This window comes from Oncorhynchus mykiss, chromosome 28 (assembly GCF_013265735.2).
Source record: "Oncorhynchus mykiss isolate Arlee chromosome 28, USDA_OmykA_1.1, whole genome shotgun sequence".
NCBI lineage: Eukaryota > Metazoa > Chordata > Actinopteri > Salmoniformes > Salmonidae > Oncorhynchus > Oncorhynchus mykiss.
Window position 1 is genome coordinate 10,261,859 of NC_048592.1, and position 20,555 is coordinate 10,282,413.

Below are 20,555 nucleotides of genomic sequence, written 5' to 3' on the forward strand. Positions count from 1 at the left end.
TGGTAGGAGAAAATCCAAAGAAAAACCAACCAGATTTTATTTTTTTATTTTATGGACCATCCTCTTAAAATGGCAAGTATAAGGTCATACTTCAATACTTCAATAGGGTGTAAGCGGTCTATGTTCAAGGTTTCAGGCTTGTAACGTAAAAAAAACGAAAAATAAAGTTAAGTAGAAGGACAGTCTTGGATATTCGTGTTTGCGTGCACCATGAAGACAGGACGCACCTGCCCAAAATCGGTTTCCTATTTAACATACTACTTTCCATAAGAAATATTATTGTTTGATTACATTTAGGGTATCTGAGGAGTGAATAGAAATGTATTTTGACTTGTTGAAACAGTTTAGGGGTAGATTTTCAGAGTCCTTTCTCTGCATGTTGAACGAGTGGATTACTCATGGCGCCAACTAAACTGACTTTTGGGATATAAAGAAGGATTTTATCTAACAAAACGACACTACATGTTATAGCTGGGACCCTTTGGATGACAAATCAGAGGAAGATTTAAAAAAAGTGAATATTTAATCGCTATTTATGAAACCTGTGTCAGTGGAAAAATATTTTGTGTGGCACCGTCCTCAAACAATCGCATGGCATGTTTTCGCTGTATTAGCTACTGTAAATCGGACAGTGCGGTTAGATTAACAAGAATTTAAGCTTTCAACCGATATGACACTTGTATGTACCTAAATGTTTCATATACATAATTTTTATGATTATTTATTTGAATTGTTCGCCCTCCAGTATCACCGGAAGTTGTCCCGCTTGCGGGACGCCTAGCCCTAAAAGGTTTTAAGACACTAACAGCTTATAGATGGTAGGCAATTAAGATCACAGTTATGAAAACGTAGGACACTAAAGAGGCCTTTCTACTGACTCTAAAAAAACACCAAAAGAAAGATGCCCAGGGTCCCTGCTCATCTGTGTGAACTTGCCTTAGGCATGCTGCAAGGAGGCATGAGGACTGCAGATGTGGCCAGGGCAATAAATTGCAATGTCTGTACTGTGAGACGCCTAAGACAGCGCTACAGGGAGACAGGATGGATAGCTGATCGTCTTCGCAGTGGCAGACCACGTGTAACAACACCTGCAGAGGATCGGTAGATCTGAACATCACACCTGTGGGACAGCTACAGGCTGGCAACATTAACTGCCCGAGTTACACCAGGAACGCACAATCCCTTTATCAGTGCTCAGACTGTCCGCAATAGGCTGAGAGAGGCTGGACTGAGGGCTTGTAAGGCAGGTCCTCACCAGACATCACCGGCAACAACGTCGCCTATGGGCACAAACCGAACGTCGCTGGACCAGACGGGACTGGCAAAAAGTGCTCTTTAACGGCGAGTCACGGTTTTGTCTCACCGGGGGTGATGGTCGGATTCGCGATTATCGTCAAAGAAATGAGCATTACACCGAGTCCTGTATTCTGGAGTGGGATCCATTTGGAGGTGGAGGGTCTGTCATGGTCTGAGGCGGTGTTTCACAGCATCATCGGACCGCGCTTGTTGCCAATGCAGTCAATCTCAATGCTGTGCATTACACCGAGTCCTGCGTTTACAGGGAAGACATCCTCCTCCATCATGTGGTACCCTTCCTGCAGGCTCATCTTGACATGACACTCCAGCATGACAATGCCACCAGCCATACTGCTCGTTCTGTGTGGGATTTCCTGCAAGACAGAAATGTCAGTGTTCTGCCATGGCCAGCGAAGAGCCCGGATCTCAATCCTATTGAGCACGTCTGGGACCTGTTGGATCGGCGGGTGAGGACTAGGGCCATTTCCCCCCCCAGAAATGTCCGGGAACTTGCAGGTGCCTTGGTGGAAGAATGAGGAAACATCTCACAGCAAGAACTGGTGCAGTCCATGAGGAGGAGATGCACTGCAGTACTTAATGCAGCTGGTGGCCACACCAGATACTGACTGTTAATTTTGATTTTTGACCCCCCCCCCCCCCCTTTGTTTAGGGACACATTATTCCATTACTGCTCGTCACATGTCTGTGTTACCTGTTCAGTTTGTCTCAGTTGTTGAATCTTATGTTCATACAAATATTTACACATGTTAAGTTTGCTGAAAATGAATGCAGTTGACAGAGGACGTGTCTTTTTTTGCTGTGTGTGCGTGCGCGCACACTTGTATTGCCAATGTATTGACACATCTTCTCGCCCTACAGGCAGAACTGTATCCTGGCTGATGAGATGGGTCTAGGGAAGACCATCCAGTCCATATCTCTGCTGTCTGAGGTGCTTGGTGCCGGGGTCCAAGGCCCCTTCCTGGTCATCGCCCCCCTCTCCACCATCACCAACTGGGAGAGGGAGTTCGCCACCTGGACTGACATGAATGCCATCGTCTACCACGGCAGCCTGGCCAGCAGGCAGATGATCCAGCAGTACGAGATGTACTGCAAGGACGACAAGGTGTGTGTCTGTCTTGCATTCTGTTTGTGGAACAGAAGGATGGATTACAGTGGTTGAGTACTAGTGTTATTCTGCAGTAGGACCTGTTGGAAGACATTGATTCTCTCGTGTACAGATTATACGATTCTTGGTACATCGTCATCTAGCTCCTCTAACTAGTGTTGTATTACATTTTCTCTGTAGGACCATCTGATCCCAGGGGCATATAAATTTGAAGCCCTGATCACGACTTTTGAGATGATTCTGTCCGACTGCCCTGAGCTGAGGGAGATCTCCTGGCGCTGTGTGATCATTGACGAAGCCCACCGCCTCAAGAACCGCAACTGCAAGCTGCTGGACAGCCTCAAGATGCTGGACCTGGTGAGTGTTCATGAGATCGACTAAGGGCTAGATTCTGTCAGATCCATGCTAGCCGACATCTCCGTAGCGGTTGTTTTGGCGTGTCGGAGGTGGAACTGCAATAGATCTGTCAAATCCACAAGCAGCTCCTTGCGTTACCTTATTGCGAACACTGCTATTGGATGCAACCAAACCACTCCCGACTTAATATCTGACAAATCCCGTGCAGAAGTTAATACAACCGTGTTACAAGTTCAAACACCCAAATGTGTGATGTTCTATTGCCTACTACACCTCGATTAGACTGATAGGCTTTAACCCCCCCCATCATCCAAATTAACATGACAACATGCGTGAACTTGTGGTTATTTCCGCCAACGATAGAAAGTGTCAACTATCGGCATATTAAACTTTTAGCGCAGTAGGGATAATAAGGAAGGGAGTGGTTGGTGACACAGGAGCAGCCGATTACCGATTTGTCAGCTCTTACCGCAGTTGCACCACCAAAACGGCCGCTATGCAGATTTCCTCCAATGCGGGTTAGCGCTCGATCTGATTTTAAATTGAGGCCTAAGGGACAGGGGGACAAATGTATTTCTTGTGATGTGACAACGTTGGTCTTTTGTGGAAGCGACAGAATGACTCCCTCTCCTGTTTTGCCACTCACCCCTTCTTCATTCTCTCTCCTCCATTCCACTCTGTTCCTGTCCTCCCTGGTTCTCAGGAGCATAAGGTGCTTCTGACAGGCACTCCCCTCCAGAACACAGTGGAGGAGCTCTTCAGTCTGCTGCACTTTCTTGAGCCAGCTCAGTTCTCCTCGGAGTCCGAGTTCTTACGTGACTTTGGAGACCTCAAAACCGAGGAGCAGGTCCAGAAGCTCCAAGCTATTCTGAAGCCTATGATGCTGCGCAGACTCAAAGAGGATGTGGAGAAGAACTTGGCGCCAAAACAGGAGACCATCATTGAGGTAAGAGTTTATGCATAATGTTGCACCATATAACCAAGGTGACCTTGTATATGAGCATTATATTATTTTTTCGGAATGGACCATAACTATCAAGCTCAATACAACCGATCTACACAGGTGGAGCTGACAGATGTGCAGAAGAAATACTACCGGGCCATCCTAGAGAGGAACTTTAGTTTCCTCAGCATGGGGGCAACCAGCAACAGCAACGTCCCCAATCTGCTCAACACCATGATGGAGCTGCGCAAGTGCTGCAACCACCCCTACCTCATCACAGGTACCTCACACCCAACACTACACTACACGTCAATACCCTTCCTCCTTCAAAAACACAACCCCAATAGCATATCCTCTTAATGCAGCTAGCCTGCTATCACCTGCGACTTACCACAGGTTCTGTTGAACTAACATCAGTACAACCCATCATGGAAAACTCCTGTCTTCATACCATTCCCAGGATGTTAATATAATAACCCCCGTCCTCTCTTCTGTCCAGGGGCGGAGGAGTCTATTGTGGCTGAGCTGAGGGAGGTGTACGACCCCATGGTGCCAGACTTCCACCTGCAGGCCCTGGTGAGATCTGCAGGCAAGCTGGTCCTGCTGGACAAACTGCTGCCTCGCCTGAAGGCCGGGGGACACAAGGTGCTCATCTTCTCCCAGATGGTGCGCTGCCTGGACATCCTGGAGGACTACCTCATCAACAAGAGGTATAGTCGGGTTAGCTGACAACGTCAAGAAAACGATGCCCGCAATTCAATGGGGCAGATACAGTGGGGAGAACAAGTATTTGATACACTGCCGATTTTGCAGGTTTTCCTACTTACAAAGCATGTAGAGGTCTGCAATTATTATCATAGGTACACTTCAACTATGAGAGACGGAATCTAAAACAAAAATCCAGAAAATCACATTGTATGATTTTTAAGTAATTAATTTGCATTTTATTGCATGACATAATTATTTGATATATCAGAAAAGCAGAACTTAATATTTGGTACAGAAACCTTTGTTTAAAATTACAGAGATCATACGTTTACTGTAGTTCCTGACCAAGTTTGCACACACTGCAGCAGGGATTTTGGCCCACTCCTCCATACAGACCTTCTCCAGATCCTTCAGGTTTCAGGGCTGTCACTGGGCAATACGGACTTTCAGCTCCCTCCAAAGATTTTCTATTGGGTTCAGGTCTGGAGACTGGCTAGGCCACTCCAGGACCTTGAGATGCTTCTTACAGAGCCACTCCTTAGTTTCCCTGGCTGTGTGTTTCGGTTCGTTGTCATGCTGGAAGACCCAGCCACGACCCATCTTCAATGCTGTTACTGAGGGAAGGAGGTTGTTGGCCAAGATCTTGCGATACATGGCCCATCCATCCTCCCCTCAATACGGTGCAGTCGTCCTGTCCCCTTTGCAGAAAAGCATCCCCAAAGAATAATGTTTCCACCTCCATGCTTCAGGGTTGGGATGGTGTTCTTGGGGTTGCACTCATACTTCTTCTTCCTCCAAACATGGCGAGTGCAGTTTAGACCAGATAGCTCTATTTTTGTCTCATGAGACCACATGACCTTCTCCCATTCCTCCTCTGGATCATCCAGATGGTCATTGGCAAACTTCAGACGGGCCTGGACATGCGCTGGCTTGAGCAGGGGGATCTTGCGTGATCTGCAAGATTTTAATCCATGACTACGTAGTGTTTTACTAATGGTTTGCTTTGAGACTGTGGTCCCAGCTCTCTTCAGGTCATTGACCAGGTCCTGCCGTGTAGTTCTGGGCTGATCCCTCACCTTCCTCATGATCATTGATGCCCCACGAAGTGAGATCTTGCATGGAGCCGCAAATCGAGGGTAATTGACCTTCATCTTGAACTTCTTCCATTTTCGAATAACTGCGCCAAAAGTTGTTGCCTTCTCACCAAGCTGCTTGCCTATTGTCCTGTAGCCCATCCCAGCCTTGTGCAGTTCTACAATTTTATCCCTGATGTCCTTACACCCTCTCTGGTCTCGGCCATTGTGGAGAGGTTGGAGTCTGTTTGATTGAGTGTGTGGACAGGTGTCTTTTATACAGGTAACAAGTTCAAGCAGGTGCAGTTAATACAGGTAATGAGTGGAGAACAGGAGGGCTTCTTAAAGAAAAACTAACAGGTCTGTGAGAGCCAGAATTCTTACTGGTTGGTAGGTGATCAAATACTTGTGTCATGCAATAAAATGCAAATGAATTACTTAAAAATCATACAATGTGATTTTCTGGATTTTTGTTTTAGATTCTGTCTCTCACAGTTGAAGTGTACCTATGATAAAAATTACAGACCTCTACATGCTTTGTAAGTAGGAAAACCTGCAAAATCGGCAGTGTATCAAATACTTGTTCTCCCCACTGTATGTTTGTGTTGTGATTCTGGCTAGCCAGATAGCTAGCAACAATGACGAGGAGCTGCCATGTTGTGAATCATAAGTGGCTCGTTTCAGCTAGTTTTTTTAGGTTGTTCTTGATACCTTGTCTTGTTTTGACTGATGTTTATGCTAATAGGGCTAGAATTCACTAGCTAGCTAACCAACTGTAATGATGTGTTTGAGACAAATATGCAAATGTATTTCATATCAAATTGTATTCATCACATGCGTTGAATACAACAGGTGTAGACATTTACATTTTAGTAATTTAGCAGACGCTCTTATCCAGAGCGACTTAGTTAGTGCATTCATCTTAAGATGGTTAGGTGGGACAACTGGGAAATGCTTACTTATGAGGCCTTAAACAACAATGCAGTTTAAAAAATATATATAATTAAGTAAAATGTGCTAAATAAACGAAAGGAAAAATGGTAACACAAATAACGAGGCTATATACAAGGGGTACTGGTACAGAGTCAATATGCAGGGAACGGGATATACGATGTAATATGTACACGTAGGTAGGGGTAAAGTGATAATAAACAAGAGTAACAGCAGTGTGTGTGAAGGATTGTGTGTGTGGTGTCAATGTAGTGTGTGTGAGTGTACATCGAGTCAGTGCAAAAAAAATTATAAATAGAATACAAGTAGTGTGGGTAGTCATTTGGTTAACTGTTCAGCAGTCATGGCTTGGGGGTGGAAGCTGTTTAGGAGCCTTTTGCTCCCAGACTTGGCGCTCCGGTACTACTTGCCATGCGGTAGCAGAGAGAACAGTATGACCGCCTGGTATAGAGGTCCTGGATGGAAGGAAGCTTGGCCCCAGTGATGTACTGGGCCGTACGCACTACCCTCTAGCGCCTTGCGGTCAGATGCCGAGCAGTTGCCATACCAGGCTTTGACACAACCAGGATGCTCTCGATTATGCAGCTGTTGAACTTTTTGATGAAATTAGGTCCCATGCTAAACCTTTTCAGCCGTCTGAGGAGGAAGAAGCATTGTCGTGCCCTCTTCACAACTGTGTTGGTGTGTTTGGACCCTGAAAGGTTATTAGTGATGTGGATTCCAACGAACTTGACGCTCTCGACCCGCTCCACTACAGCCCTATTGATGTGAATGGGGTGTGTGCTCAGCCCTCATTTTCCTCTGGTCTCTGACCTCTTCCCTATAGGCTGTCTCATCATCATTGGTGATCAGGCCTACTACGGTCTTGTCGTCAACAAACTTAATGAGGGTGTTGGAGTCGTGCATGGCCACGCAGTCGTGGGTGTACAGGGAGTACAGGAGGGGACTAAGCACACACCCCTGAGGGGACCCTGTGTTGAGGGTCAGCGTGACTGATATCTACACCCTCCACCTGGGGGCTGCCTGTCAGGAAGTCCAGGATCCAGTTGCAGAGGGAGGTGTTCAGTCCCAGGGTCCTTTAGCATAGTGATGACCTTGGAGGGCCGCTATGGTGTTGAACGCTGAGCTGTCGTCAATGAACAGCATTCTCACGTAGGTGTTCCTTTTCTCTAGGTGGGAAAGGGCAGTGTGGAGTGCAATAGAGTGTCATCTGTAGATTTGGAGTGGGTCCAGGGTATCTGGGATGATGTTGTGAGCCATGACTAGCCTTTTCAAGGCATTTCATGGCTGCAGATGTGCGTACTACGTCAATTAGCCAGGTTACCTTGACGTTCTTGGGAACAGGGACTATGGTTGTCTGTAGGGTTGAGCGATGTCTGGAATGACACATCGTCCCATCGACCTGTCCAAACATTGTTGATATACTATTGTATCGTCTTTATTTATCCGGGGCAGGGGGAAGCGCTCGTTCCGTTGCCTAGCAACACATTAAGCAAGCTGTAATGCAGCCTGTCATACAAACCACCCAAAAAAATGTAGAAAAAAGTCTAATCATTAGACTACGACGTGGAAATCATCATACCAATAGTGTATTTTCTTGTGTGCAAATAAATAAATATACTGAACAAAAATATATATTCAACATGTAAGGTGTTTCCTGAGCTGAAATAAAGGACCTAAAATGTTTTCCATATGCACAAAAAGCTTATTTCTCCTATGCCAAGATAATCCATCCACCTGCCAGGTGTGACATATCAAGAATCTGATTAAATGGCATAATCATTACACAGATGCACCTTGTGCTGGGGACAATGAAAGGTCACACAACACAATGCCACAGATGCCTCAAGGTTTGAGAGAGCATGCAATTGGCCTGCTGATTGCAGGTATGTCCACCAGAGCCGTTTCCAGATAATTGAATGTTAATTTCTATACCATCTGCCGCCTCCAATTTGGCAGCACCTCCAACCAGCCTCACAACCGCAGACCACGTGCAACCACGCCAGCACCGGACCTCCCCATCCAGCTTCTAAACCTGAGAGATCATCTGAGATGAGCCACCCGGACAGCTGATGAATTCTGTCCGTAATTAAGCCCTTTTGTGGGGAAAAAAATGTATGCTGATAGGCCCAGCCAAACTCCCCAGGGGGTGGGACTAGCTCCCAAGTGGGTGGGCTTATGGCTACGCCCCTGCCTAGTCATGTGAAATCCATAGATTAGGGCCTAATGAATTTTTTGTTCAGTATAAATAAATATAAGCCAATTTATATGGTGATATGTGGCACCGATAACTTTGAATGTTGATTTGGAACCAAAGGTTGTAGGCCTACAGTGTGATACGAGACCCTTTTCAAAGGTGATTTTCAGACAATTTCACTGGGCAGTCTTCTTGGGAGAGTTAAGCAAACGGTCATTCTCAGTGCACAACACTAGGCCAGCGCAGAGCTCACGTCCAACCTACCTTAAGATGTTATCGGAGGAGATGATGACCCACTGGCAAGAGCGCTTTCCGCTCTTGGCCAACGTCGCCCTCAGATGCAGCTGTGCAAAAGGCGTTCCGTCTGTACGTGTTTTCAGTAGGCCTATAGCAGGCAATATTGTTACCTTAGGGAGGTTCATATAATGTCAAATAAAAATTGTCCAAATTTGTTTTTTCATCGCTTTTTTTAGTTGTTTAATTTTCAAAGCCTGTATTCACAGATGCGTCTTAATTTGAAATAAATGTAGGCTAGAATATTCAGTGGTGTTCCTTACATTTATTTGCACTGTAATTTATTTGGTTAATTTCTTGTTTATTTAATTTATTTATAAATTTTTCTCCCGCTTATTGAAAGTGCTGCTGTGGGAGCTTATGTTATGCCTGTTGTGCAATTCAAGGATATGAATATACACTTCCACGATAATATAAATGTCTGTTTAGAAGTTAAACTTGTACAAGTAACCTTTTTACTGCAAATTTTATTGACTGTAGCCTAGTGTAGGACTATATTATGGTCTCTGGTTTACAGGGATTTTCTGGCAGCACACTTTATTTCTCCTAAAACTTTGGTTAGGTGGAGGCCAGAAACTTAAGGTTTGTTTAAACTTCCCATTAAATTATTCTATCTTGCATTTGTTGGTTCTCTTTATTATTATAATATAATTTTTTTTGGGCTATTCACAAACAAGTTTCTGAGAGAGAACTCTGTTACTGGCCTGGATTCATTTGAAAGTTGATCATGAAAGATCTGCTTAGGCAAATAGGAATAGGCCGGGCATTTGGTGTGACACCTGGCTGTGAGCTGCACTATTGTGAGCTTCCCGACTCCGGCGGTGCAAGTCATGTTCAAATAGGTTATATTGTCTATTTAAAAAAAATAATGTATACCAACTATCGTCTGTCACGTCACCACATTGTTGCCATCAACGATGTCTGTCAAACATAGTTGATTTACTACTGTATCGTCCAACCCTTGTGGTCTGCTTGAAACATGTAGGTATCACAGAATGGGTCAGGGAGAGGTTGAAAATGTCAGTGAAGACACTTGCCAGCTGGTCAGCGCATGCTCTGAGTAGGCATCCTGTTTATCCATCTGGCCCTGCAGACTTGAATGTTAACCGGTTTTAAAGGTCTTACTCATATCGGCTACGGAGAGCGGGATCGCAGTTGTCCGCAACAGCTGGTGCTCTTATGCATGGTTCAGTGTTGCTTCCCTTGAAGTGAACATAGAAGGCATTTAGCTCATCTGGTAGGCTCACGTCACTGTGCAGCTTGTGGCTGGGCTTCACTTTGTAATCCGTGATGGTTTGCAAGCCCTGGCACATCCGGCGAGCCTCCGAGTCGGTGTAGTAGGATTCGATCTTAGTCCTGTATTTATGTTTTCAATAAATATTGGAGATGTAAACTATTTTTCATGTTGTCAACAATCTAAGCCAACCCTGTCTGTTTTTCCCCATAGTTGTGCATGTCAGTTTTGTTGCTTAACAACCAACCCCTCTATGGAGCTGTAGATAGACTACCTCATCAACAAGAGAGATGGGCATGTTGATTTAAAAACTAGATTTTGTTATGAAGAGTAATCTAGATGAGTAAGAGGTTGCCTTTATCATTGTTCTGCCCAGATATCTGTACGAGCGTATTGATGGCAGAGTGAGAGGGAACCTGCGTCAGGCAGCCATTGATCGCTTCAGCAAACCAGACTCGGACCGTTTCGTCTTCCTGTTGTGTACCCGGGCTGGAGGCCTGGGCATCAACCTGACTGCTGCTGACACCTGTGTCATCTTTGACTCAGACTGGAACCCTCAGAATGATCTGCAGGTGATGCCTGACCTTTTGATCTCAGGCTCCCTCTTTTGTCTGGGTTCTTCTAATGTTTCATCCTAATTCCCTTACCACGCTGTACAAATAGCATCTGATTGTACTAACCCTGCCTTCTCTCAACAGGCTCAGGCGCGGTGTCACCGTATCGGCCAGTCCAAGGCGGTGAAGGTGTACCGTCTGATCACCAGGAACTCCTATGAGAGGGAGATGTTGGACAAGGCTAGCCTCAAACTGGGTCTGGACCGGGCTGTACTGCAGAGCATGAGTGGCAACAAGGAGAGCAACGTCAACGGAGTAAGGAGGCCCAAAATATTATTTACTTACGTACTATATTATTTTTAAGCCTGCGGTTTGTTTGGATGCCAACCATCTGGTTAATATCTCTTCTTCCAACCGCTTCTCAGCAAATCCAGCAGTTCTCTAAGAAGGAGATCGAGGACCTCCTGAGGAAGGGGGCGTACGCTGCCATCATGGACGAGGAGGACGAGGGCTCCAAGTTCTGCGAGGAGGACATTGACCAGATTCTCCAGAGGAGAGCAACCACCATCACCATTGAGAGCGAGGGCAAGGGCTCCACCTTCTCCAAGGCCAGCTTTGTGGCCACCGAGAACAGGACCGACATCGCCCTGGACGACCCCGAGTTCTGGCAGAAGTGGGCCAAGAGGGCAGACATTGACTTTGATTCCATGAACAGGAAGGTAATGTGAAGGGCTCCATTCTGTGTGCGCACTACCTTTCTCAATGTGTTTTGTGAAAAGTTAATTTTTCTCCCATCCTCCCTGTAGAACACTCTGGTGATTGACACACCCAGAGTAAGGAAGCAGACACGTCAGTTCGCTACCCTGAGGGGCGAGGGCGGGGAGATCTCTGACCCCGACAGCGATGACGAGTATCCGCCCGCCAATTCCCGGCAGTCCCGGTCCTCAAGGCGCTCCGAGCGCCACACCGGAAATGGCTATGGCCGCACCGATTGCTTCCGTGTGGAGAAACACCTTCTTGTTTACGGGTAGGTGGACCTGACAAAGGCCTAGAGGTTTTTTTCTGGACAGGTGTAGTTACAATACACGTGAGAGTAAAGTTATGACCGGATTTTCTACCAAAGCAAGCTCCACGCTATTGTGCCGAGGTCTCCTTTCTCACTCTGCCACCTCCTGTGCTTGTCCAGGTGGGGGCGCTGGCGGGACATCCTGTCTCATGCACGCTGTAAGCGGCGCCTCGGGGAGCGTGACGTGGAGACCATCTGCAGGGTCATCCTTGTCTTCTGCCTGCTGCATTACCGTGGCGACGAGAACATCAAGAGTTTCATCTGGGAGCTCATCACCCCCCCAGAGAATGGCCGGGAACCACACACACTCCTCAACCACTCTGGTATGTATGACCGTTATAGAACCACACACTCTTCAACCACTCTGAATGTGTCTTACAACCTCCATCCACCCATTGTCTAAATGTTTCTTGCTCTGTTTTGGGTAACTGTTTACATGTTTGTGTTGATGTATTTTCTCTGTCTTTAGCGTTCCCTTCAGGGTTGTGAGTTAAATGTGCCAATGTGTTTCTAGGTCTGTCCATCCCTGTTCCTCGGGGCAGGAAGGGGAAGAGGGTGAAGGCCCAGAGCTCATTTGACGTTCAGAAGGTGGAGTGGATCCGCAAGTACAACCCCGACTCCCTGCTTCTGGACGACAGCTACCGCAAACATCTCAAGCACCAGTGCAACAAGTCTGTGTGTTTTCACCCTAGAGAGGACTGAAGTGTTTGTGCACAGTATCAGAGCATTAACCCTTTCCTTGTCTTCAGGGTGTTGCTGAGAGTGCGTATGCTGTACTACCTGAGACAGGAAGTCATTGGAGAACACGCCGATTCTGTGCTGAGAGGAGCCGATGCCAGGTATCACCCTATTAAAATGACTCATTACTTGCTAAATGCATATCTACACACACACACACACATACTGAATCTGTCTGTGTCCTCATAGGGATATTGACATCTGGATGCCTGAGATGGAGCAGCAGGAGGTGCCATCAGGCTGGTGGGATACAGAGGCAGACCGCTCCCTCCTCGTCGGTGTCTTCAAACACGGTCTGCGTTTTCAATGTCAAAGTCTTTAGGCGTTTTGTTTACTTGTCAGAATGAATACCTTGTGTTTATCAGTAGGAACGTGGTGCTGGGTGTTTGTAGTAACTCCTGTCTTGTTGCTCCAGGGTATGAGATGTACACCACCATGCGCGCCGACGACTGTCTCTGTTTCCTGGAGAGAGCTGGTCGCCCTGACGACCAGGCCATTGATGCGGAGCAGCACTCTGCAGACGCAGAGCTGGGAGACGGGTGAGCTACGCTGGCTAACCTTATTAGCACTTCGCTGAACAACCCGCTAACTTTATATCACTAAACTCTTTAGAGCTGGCCTCACCCCCATTAACTTGACAAATTGGTGGCTGAGACTTTGTTTTTGCCCCCCCCCAGAGGAGACGATGACAAGTATTCTGAAGACCCAGAGTTCAAGCCTGCGTCAAGGCACACCAAAGACCTGTACGAGGAGGTGTGAATCCGTACTTAATCTTCTCGTAGATTGATTTTGGTTAGAAAATATTGCTTTTATGTTCATGACAATCCCTCTCCCCCAGGCTGACTCCATGAACATGAGTGACGATATTTGTGTCGATGACAAGCCGGGGCCTGTTAAAACCAAGGGACCGCCTTCTGGCCTGTCAGGAGCCTGTGAGTGGCCGACCAGCTCGTCACTTACCGCGCGGCTCCGGCGTCTGATCACCGCATACCAGCGCAGCTACAAGAGAGAGCAGCTGAAGGTGGAGGCAGCAGAGAAGGGCGACCGCAAGCGCAGGAGGTGTGAGCAGGCCAGTAAGCTGAAGGAGATTGCACGCCAGGAACGCCAACAGAGGTACCAACTACTACCCTCAACTATTAACTCTGCAAGCATATGTGTCCTGAATCTGAGGTACAGTTGTTGTGTTTGTTTAATGTGTCCGTATGCTGTAACCTTACACAATCATCTGGTATAAGACTCGGAGTGGGTTTTAAGTGTTCCACTATTTTAAACATCTGTCTTGTGTGTCTTGACTTTCTCTCCTAGGTGGACCCGCAGAGAGGAGTGTGATTTCTACCGTGTGGTGTCCACGTTCGGTGTCGAGAGGATAAAAGAGCCAAATGCCCAAGAGGGGGAGGATGCTAAACTGGAATGGGCCCGCTTCCGAACCTTCGCCCGTCTGGACAAGAAGACGGACGAGAGTCTGAGTCGCTACTTCCGCTGTTTCATGGCCATGTGCCGGAGGGTGTGCAACCTGCGGCCCGCCCGCGGAGAAGGTCAGAACCGTATCACAGCATTATTAAATACAGGATATTGAGAAGTGTAATCCCTTGACGCGGTCAAATATAATAGAGCATGGTGTTGGATATGTGGGTTGATTTGGAGAGACACCGATCCCTAACCCTCTCTCCCTCCCCAGACCCGTCAGATTTGGGGCAGTCTATGGCCCCCATCACCGAGGAGCGGGCATCTCGCACCCTGTACCGCATCAGTCTACTGCGCCGTCTTCGTGAGCGTGTCCTGCCCCACCCCTCCATGGAGGAGAGCCTGCTGCTGGCCCCACTCAGCTCCGAGCTTCCTGTCTGGTGGAGCACTCCGGCCCACGACCGGGAACTCATGCTGGGCGCCGCCCTCCACGGCGTCAGCCGCACCGAGCTTTCAGTCTTCTCCGACCCGCAGTTCTCCTTCAGTCAAGCCCGCCACGACTACCTCGAGATGCAGCAGAACCAGCCCGCCCCTGCCAGTCCCCTCCGCCAACCACAGGCAGAGGACGGCTCCGCCGTCAAGGAGGAGGAGGGACTGAACAGGGAGTCCGGCCTCCTTGGAGCTTCTGAGGCTCTCGGCCACTCTGATACACAGACCACACCCCTCTCTCACCCTGATGGGAAGGAACGTGATCGCACCGGCTTGGGCTGGAAGAAGAGCAGGGGGAGGGGCCCGAGAAGCGGAGGAAGGAAAGGCGGAGGAAGTGGAGAAGGAGGGATGTCTGATTTGGATTCAGACTCTGATTCAGGCTCGTCTACCTCTTCCCGGCGATCAGAAAGCTCTGACGACAGTGTGGACAGCGACGCAGAGAGGGAGAGAGGTGAGTAATGGCTAAGAGGAATCTAGAAGAGTGTGAGGATTGAGTTAAGACAACACGGGTAGAACACACTTTTTGTATATATATTTATTTCCTGTTTTCAGCTGCTCTGAAGATGGAGGAAGATGGAGAGAACAGCTTGCTCTCAATGACTCTATCTCAAGATGGCGTGCCACCGGAGTCCCTCACTGACCCCTTCAGGGTTGACTGGCCCAAGGTATGTAGGGGAGGTGTACTGTCTGCAATTATAGAGTGGTGGTTTCCAACCAGGGGTACTAGGACCCCTGGGAATACTTGGCCTTTCCACAGGGGGTACGGTACGTGAGAAGATTCATAAGACCATAGGCTTACTGGTAAAATGCACATGAAGGGGTACTTCAGGGGTACTCCGGGCAGAGCAGAATTCAGTTGGAGGTACAGTAACCAAAACAGGTTGGAAACCACTGCTATAGAGTATGGATGGGTCCAGATTCAGTATGTGTATGATGATCTGGTTCAACAAACAGTATTGTGTTTGTGTAAAAGCTTACACATTAGTACTTCAAATAGTCATAACAGGACGTTGAATAATAAACTGTACAGTAAAAGGTTTGGTTTGTTGTGTCGGTGGAGTGATTGACTGGTTGCTCCCTCAGGACCGTGTGTTGATAAACCGGCTGGACAGCCTCTGTACACTGGTGCTGTCTGGGCAGTGGCCGACAGGGCGGCGCTACGCCTCTGACGCCCAGCTCAACCCAGGCTCTGACGACCTAGGGGCAGGGGATGAGCTCAGCTTTGCACGGCTCATGCGGAAAGGCAACAGCACTCCCGGTGGAGAAGGAGCAGATGGAGAGGAATCTGAGTTCACGGTCAAACTCCTCAAGGTGAGATGAGAGGAACATGGAAAAGGGGTTGAATCAATTCTGGTCCTGGGCTTTTGTTCTAGCCCAGTAATAACAGCTGATTCAGCTTTTTAAGCCATTGAAGTGAATTGGGAGAAAGCATGGGTGACTGAGGTACAGATGGGATGACTAAATTGTTGTCTGTCCTCTTTCTCCATCCCCCTTTTCTTTTACTGTCCAACTCTCTTAGGAGGAGGGGCTGAAGCTGACCTTCTCTAAGCATGCCTTGATGTCCAACGGGTCAGGGGGAGAGGGGAGCGGGCGCAGGAAGCGTAGGGACCAAGAAGTACGCATATAGACTGAGTATACAAAACATTAGGAACACCTTCCTAATATTGAGCTGCACACATGCACATTCCATGTCTCAAGGCTTTAAAAATCCTTCTTTAACCTGTCTCCCCTTCATCTACACTGATTTTGAAATGTATTTAACAAGTGACATCAATAAGGGATCGTAGCTTTCACCTGGTCAGTCTGTCAAGAAAGAGCAGGTGTTTTGTATACTCAGTGTATACAATACTTGTCCACATTCTCATGCAGTCAGTGGTTAAGACGGCTCATAATACACAGATACTTGTCTGAGAACAGTAGACAACAATAAGTAACAAGCTACATACTCAAATGTTCATTCAATGTCTGCATTCATCAAGCCTCGCTCACTCTCACTTCCCCCTAGTTGTCAGATCCAGACGGAGCGGTCCCGGTGGTCAATGCCATGACGGGCACAGTGCTGAGTGGGGAGCGGGCCCCTCGACGCAGGGACATGCCCAACTGGCTGAAGGAGAACCCAGAATATGAGGTGGAGGGAGACATGCTGGAGGTACATTATATCTAGAAGACTATGGCTGGGGCTCAAACGAGACTCTGGATAAAAGTAGTGCACTGTGAGAAATGCAAAATAATTAGAGATTTCCACTGCGGCTGTAGTGACTCTGTCTTCTGCGAACCCCTAGCTCCTTGTGAACAGAAGCAAGAGGAAGAAGAAGAGGACGGAGAAGGCAGTAGCGCTGTCGGGCAGTGAGAAGATTAACATAATTGATATGAGGACAGGAAAGAAGGTGAGAAATGGCAAAGGATGAGTGCAGGGGGGTTCCTCTCTCAAATAAATATTGATTTGGGGATGCTGGTTGACGGAGGGTTCATTTTTATTTATTTTATTTTCTTGCTCAGGTTGGGGCTGCGCATGGACCTATGCTGCAGGATCTGAGGGAGTTTCTGGAGGAGAATCCTGACACTGCAGTTGCACCAGAATGGGCTGAGACTGCCCGGTGCTCTGTGAGTACCCTTTATTAACAGGGGGATAGGTTCAATTTCAGATAGTAAAATATTTTGACATATACTTAGGTTGGAGTCATTAAATCTCGTCTTACAACCACTCCACAATTTTCTTGTTGACAATCTATAGTTTTGGTAAGTCTGTTAGAACATCTACTTTGTGCATGACACAAGTAATTTTTACAACAATTGTTTACAGATGGATTATTTCACAATTCTAGTGGGTTAGAAGTTGACATACAGTAAGTTGACTGTGCCTTTAAACAGCATACTTCCAGAGAATTATGTCATGGCTTTAGAAGCTTCTGATAGGCTAATAGACATAATTTGAGTCAATTGGAGGTATACCTGTGGATGTATTTCAAGGCCTACCTTCAAACTCAGTGTGTCTTTGCTTGACATCATGGGAAAATCAAAAGAAATCAGCCAAGACTTCAGAAAATAAATTGTAGGCCTCCACATGACTGGTTCATCCTTGGGAGCAATTTCCAAATGCCTGAAGGTACCACATCCGTCTGTACAAACAATAGTACGCAAGTATAAACACCGCGCAGCCGTCATAACGCTCAGGAAGGAGACATGTTCTGTCTCCTAGAGATAAACGTACTTGTGTGAAAAGTGCAAATCAATCCCAGAACAGCAGCAAAGGACGTTGTGAAGATGCTGGAGGAAACGGGTACAAAAGTATCTATATCCACACAAAAAACGAGTCCTATATCGACATAACCTGAAAGGCTGCACAGCAAGGAAGAAGTCACTGCTTCAAAACCGCCATAAAAAAGCCAGACTACGGTTTGCAACTGCACATGGGGACAAAGATTGTACTTTTTGGAGAAATGTCCTCTGGTCTGATGAAACAAAAATAGAACTGTTTGGCCATAATGACCATCGTTATGTTTGGAGGGAAAAGGGGGAGGCTTGCAAGCTGAAGAACACCATCCTAACCGTGAAGCACGGGGGTGGCAGCATCATGTTGTGGGGGTGCTTTGCTGCAGGAGGGACTGGTGCACTTCACAAAATAGATGGCATCATGAGGTAGGAAAACTGTGGATATATTGAAGCAACATCAAGACATCAGTCAGGAAGTTAAAGCTTGGTGGCAAATGGGTCTTCCAAATGGACAATGACCCCTAGTATACTTCCAAAGTTGTGGCAAAATGGCTTAAGGACAACAAAGTCAAGGTACTGTAGTGACCATCACAAAGCCCTGACCTCAATCCTATAGAGAATTTGCGGGCAGAACTGAAAAGGCGTGTGCGAACAAGGAGGCCTACAAACCCGACTCGGTTACACCAGCTCTGTCAGGAGGAATGGGCCAAAATTTACCGAACTTATTGTGGAAGGCTACCCTTATTGTGGAATGCTACCCAAGTTAAACAATTTAAAGGCTATGCTACCAAATATTAATTGAGTATGTAAACTTCTGACCCACTGGGTATGTGATGAAAGAAATAAAAGCTGAAATAATTCTCTACTACTATTCTGACATTTCACATCTTTAATATAAAGTGGTGATCCTTACTGACCTAAGACAGGGACTTTTTGTAAGGATTAAATGTCAGGAATTGTGAAACTGAGTTTAAATGTATTTGGCTAAGGTGTATGTAAACTTCCGACTTCAACTGTAGATCTTCTTCTTCCAGGGCTTTCTGCCAGACAGCCTCTTCCACCGGCTTCTCTCCGCACACTCTGTCATTCCCAAGAGAGACCGTCACCACAGCCACCACCACGCTCCCCAGCCTGACCCGCTGGAGGACCCACTCCTGGGCGGAGGTGAAGAAGAGACCCTGGTCTCAGACGGTGCCTACATGATGGAGGACGAAGACTTGGAGGATTCTTCTTTCCTGACTCAAGCCTTTGATGTTAAGATGGAAGGCGGCGACAGCTTGTCACAAGGCGGATACGAGAGTTCTGACAGGGAGGCCCTTTTGGACGACGTCATCATGCCGCAGAAGGACTCGGACTCTTCCTCCAGCTCAGAGGATTGACCAAGCCCGTCTTGTCTAATATAGTCCCCGAAAAATCATGTTATTTTTCCTATTCATGCTATTCCTCATTTAATTTTTTATCATGATCTATATTGAATTATGGATTCATTTGTTTTTTTTTGTTCTTTTTATTCATTTTATTTTATGTAGATTTTTGGAAAGGAGCAGGTTTGCACCCAACTCTTTCCATTCATGATATTCCTCCTCCCTCCATGACCATCCACTTGGCAGCCTGAACCCCAACAAAGTGACTCCATGCCCAACTCTGTTTCTCCATGCCCAACCACTGTTCTCCTTCTCGCTCAACCACCCCTCAAAAACCCATCCCATTCCCAGCCTCATCTTTAAGGGGAGCCCTGCTGTATTAGGAGCCTTTTTATCCAAGAACCTCCAAGCTGGTCCTCCAGTTTAACTGGACGAGAGGACACATGTACTGAGCAGACCAGAACTTTTGCTCCCATGATGCCTGAGTCTGATGTCATAGGACCTTTCTGCGCCCTGTTGAGTCAGTGAACTAGAAGGGGTCCAATATGTGGATGTACATTTTTCTGAAAGGATGTGGTAACTGTAAGGGGGGGGGGGGGGGGGGGTTACTGGTATATTAGTTACTGATCCAGTGCTAAAAAGATAGGTGTATTGTACAATGTAGAGCAGGTCAGTTGTGTGCTATGGTGCAAAGATGACTGCAATGAGTTATTATTATTGTTTTATGACCTGACTGTATCTGTGATATGAATTACAGCAATCTACAGTGAAAGCAGCTGAGTCCTCTGGTCCTTGTGTATTTTCTTGACCGCATGTGTTTTGAGTTTTTTTTTTCTTCTGCCGTTTACACTTACAGTACCAGTCAAAAGTTTGGACACCTACTCATTACAGGGTTTTTCTTTATATTGACTATTTTCTACATTGTAGAATAATGGTGAAGACATCTAAACTATGTAACAACATGGAACCGTGTAGTAACCAAAAAAGTGTAAAATAAATCCAAATTATATTTGCGATTCTTCAAAGTAGCCACCCTTTTGCCTTGACAGCTTTGCACACGCTTGGCATTCTCTCAACCAGCTTCATGAGGTAGTCACCTGGAATGCATTTCAATTAACAGGTGCGCCTTGTTAAGAAGATAGCCCTATTTGGTATAAGACCAAGTCCATATAATGGCAAGAACAGCTCAAATAAGCAAAGAGAAATGACAGTCCATCATTACTTTAAGACATGGCAAGGTCAGTGCATGTGGATAATTTCAAGAACTTTCAAAGTTTCATCAAGTGCAGTAGCAAAAACCATCAAGCGCTATGATGAAACGGGTTCTCCTGAGGACCACCACAGGAAAGGAAGACCCAGAGGATAAGTTCATTAGAGTTACCAGCTTCAGAAATCAGCAATTACCTGCACCTCAGATTGCAGGACAAACAAATGTTTCACAGAGATCAAGTCACAGACGCAGCTCAACATCAACTGTTCAGAGAAGACTGTGTGAAACAGGCCTTAATGGTCGAATTGCTGCAAAGAAACCACTACTAAAGGACACCA

At 46.7% G+C, this 20,555-nt stretch overlaps 1 protein-coding gene across 1 annotated transcript in view; it reads left to right on the top strand.

Annotated features, from left to right (window-relative positions):
• Window positions 1–19,783, top strand: part of chd8 (chromodomain helicase DNA binding protein 8) — a 28,906-nt gene extending 9,123 nt beyond the window's left edge. The window contains exons 15-39 of the mRNA XM_021589027.2: window positions 2,176–2,419; window positions 2,603–2,779; window positions 3,483–3,725; window positions 3,843–4,002; window positions 4,222–4,432; window positions 10,556–10,751; window positions 10,878–11,048; window positions 11,159–11,452; window positions 11,540–11,760; window positions 11,920–12,122; window positions 12,314–12,470; window positions 12,549–12,638; window positions 12,727–12,830; window positions 12,953–13,076; window positions 13,215–13,290; window positions 13,376–13,650; window positions 13,843–14,072; window positions 14,216–14,881; window positions 14,983–15,095; window positions 15,514–15,741; window positions 15,950–16,045; window positions 16,436–16,579; window positions 16,713–16,817; window positions 16,930–17,034; window positions 18,678–19,783. Coding sequence (XP_021444702.2) covers window positions 2,176–2,419; window positions 2,603–2,779; window positions 3,483–3,725; window positions 3,843–4,002; window positions 4,222–4,432; window positions 10,556–10,751; window positions 10,878–11,048; window positions 11,159–11,452; window positions 11,540–11,760; window positions 11,920–12,122; window positions 12,314–12,470; window positions 12,549–12,638; window positions 12,727–12,830; window positions 12,953–13,076; window positions 13,215–13,290; window positions 13,376–13,650; window positions 13,843–14,072; window positions 14,216–14,881; window positions 14,983–15,095; window positions 15,514–15,741; window positions 15,950–16,045; window positions 16,436–16,579; window positions 16,713–16,817; window positions 16,930–17,034; window positions 18,678–19,022 — 4,978 coding nt within the window. The 3' untranslated portion in view covers window positions 19,023–19,783. The remainder of the gene's footprint in view (window positions 1–2,175; window positions 2,420–2,602; window positions 2,780–3,482; window positions 3,726–3,842; window positions 4,003–4,221; window positions 4,433–10,555; window positions 10,752–10,877; window positions 11,049–11,158; window positions 11,453–11,539; window positions 11,761–11,919; window positions 12,123–12,313; window positions 12,471–12,548; window positions 12,639–12,726; window positions 12,831–12,952; window positions 13,077–13,214; window positions 13,291–13,375; window positions 13,651–13,842; window positions 14,073–14,215; window positions 14,882–14,982; window positions 15,096–15,513; window positions 15,742–15,949; window positions 16,046–16,435; window positions 16,580–16,712; window positions 16,818–16,929; window positions 17,035–18,677) is intronic.
• Window positions 19,784–20,555: the final 772 nt, after the last annotated feature.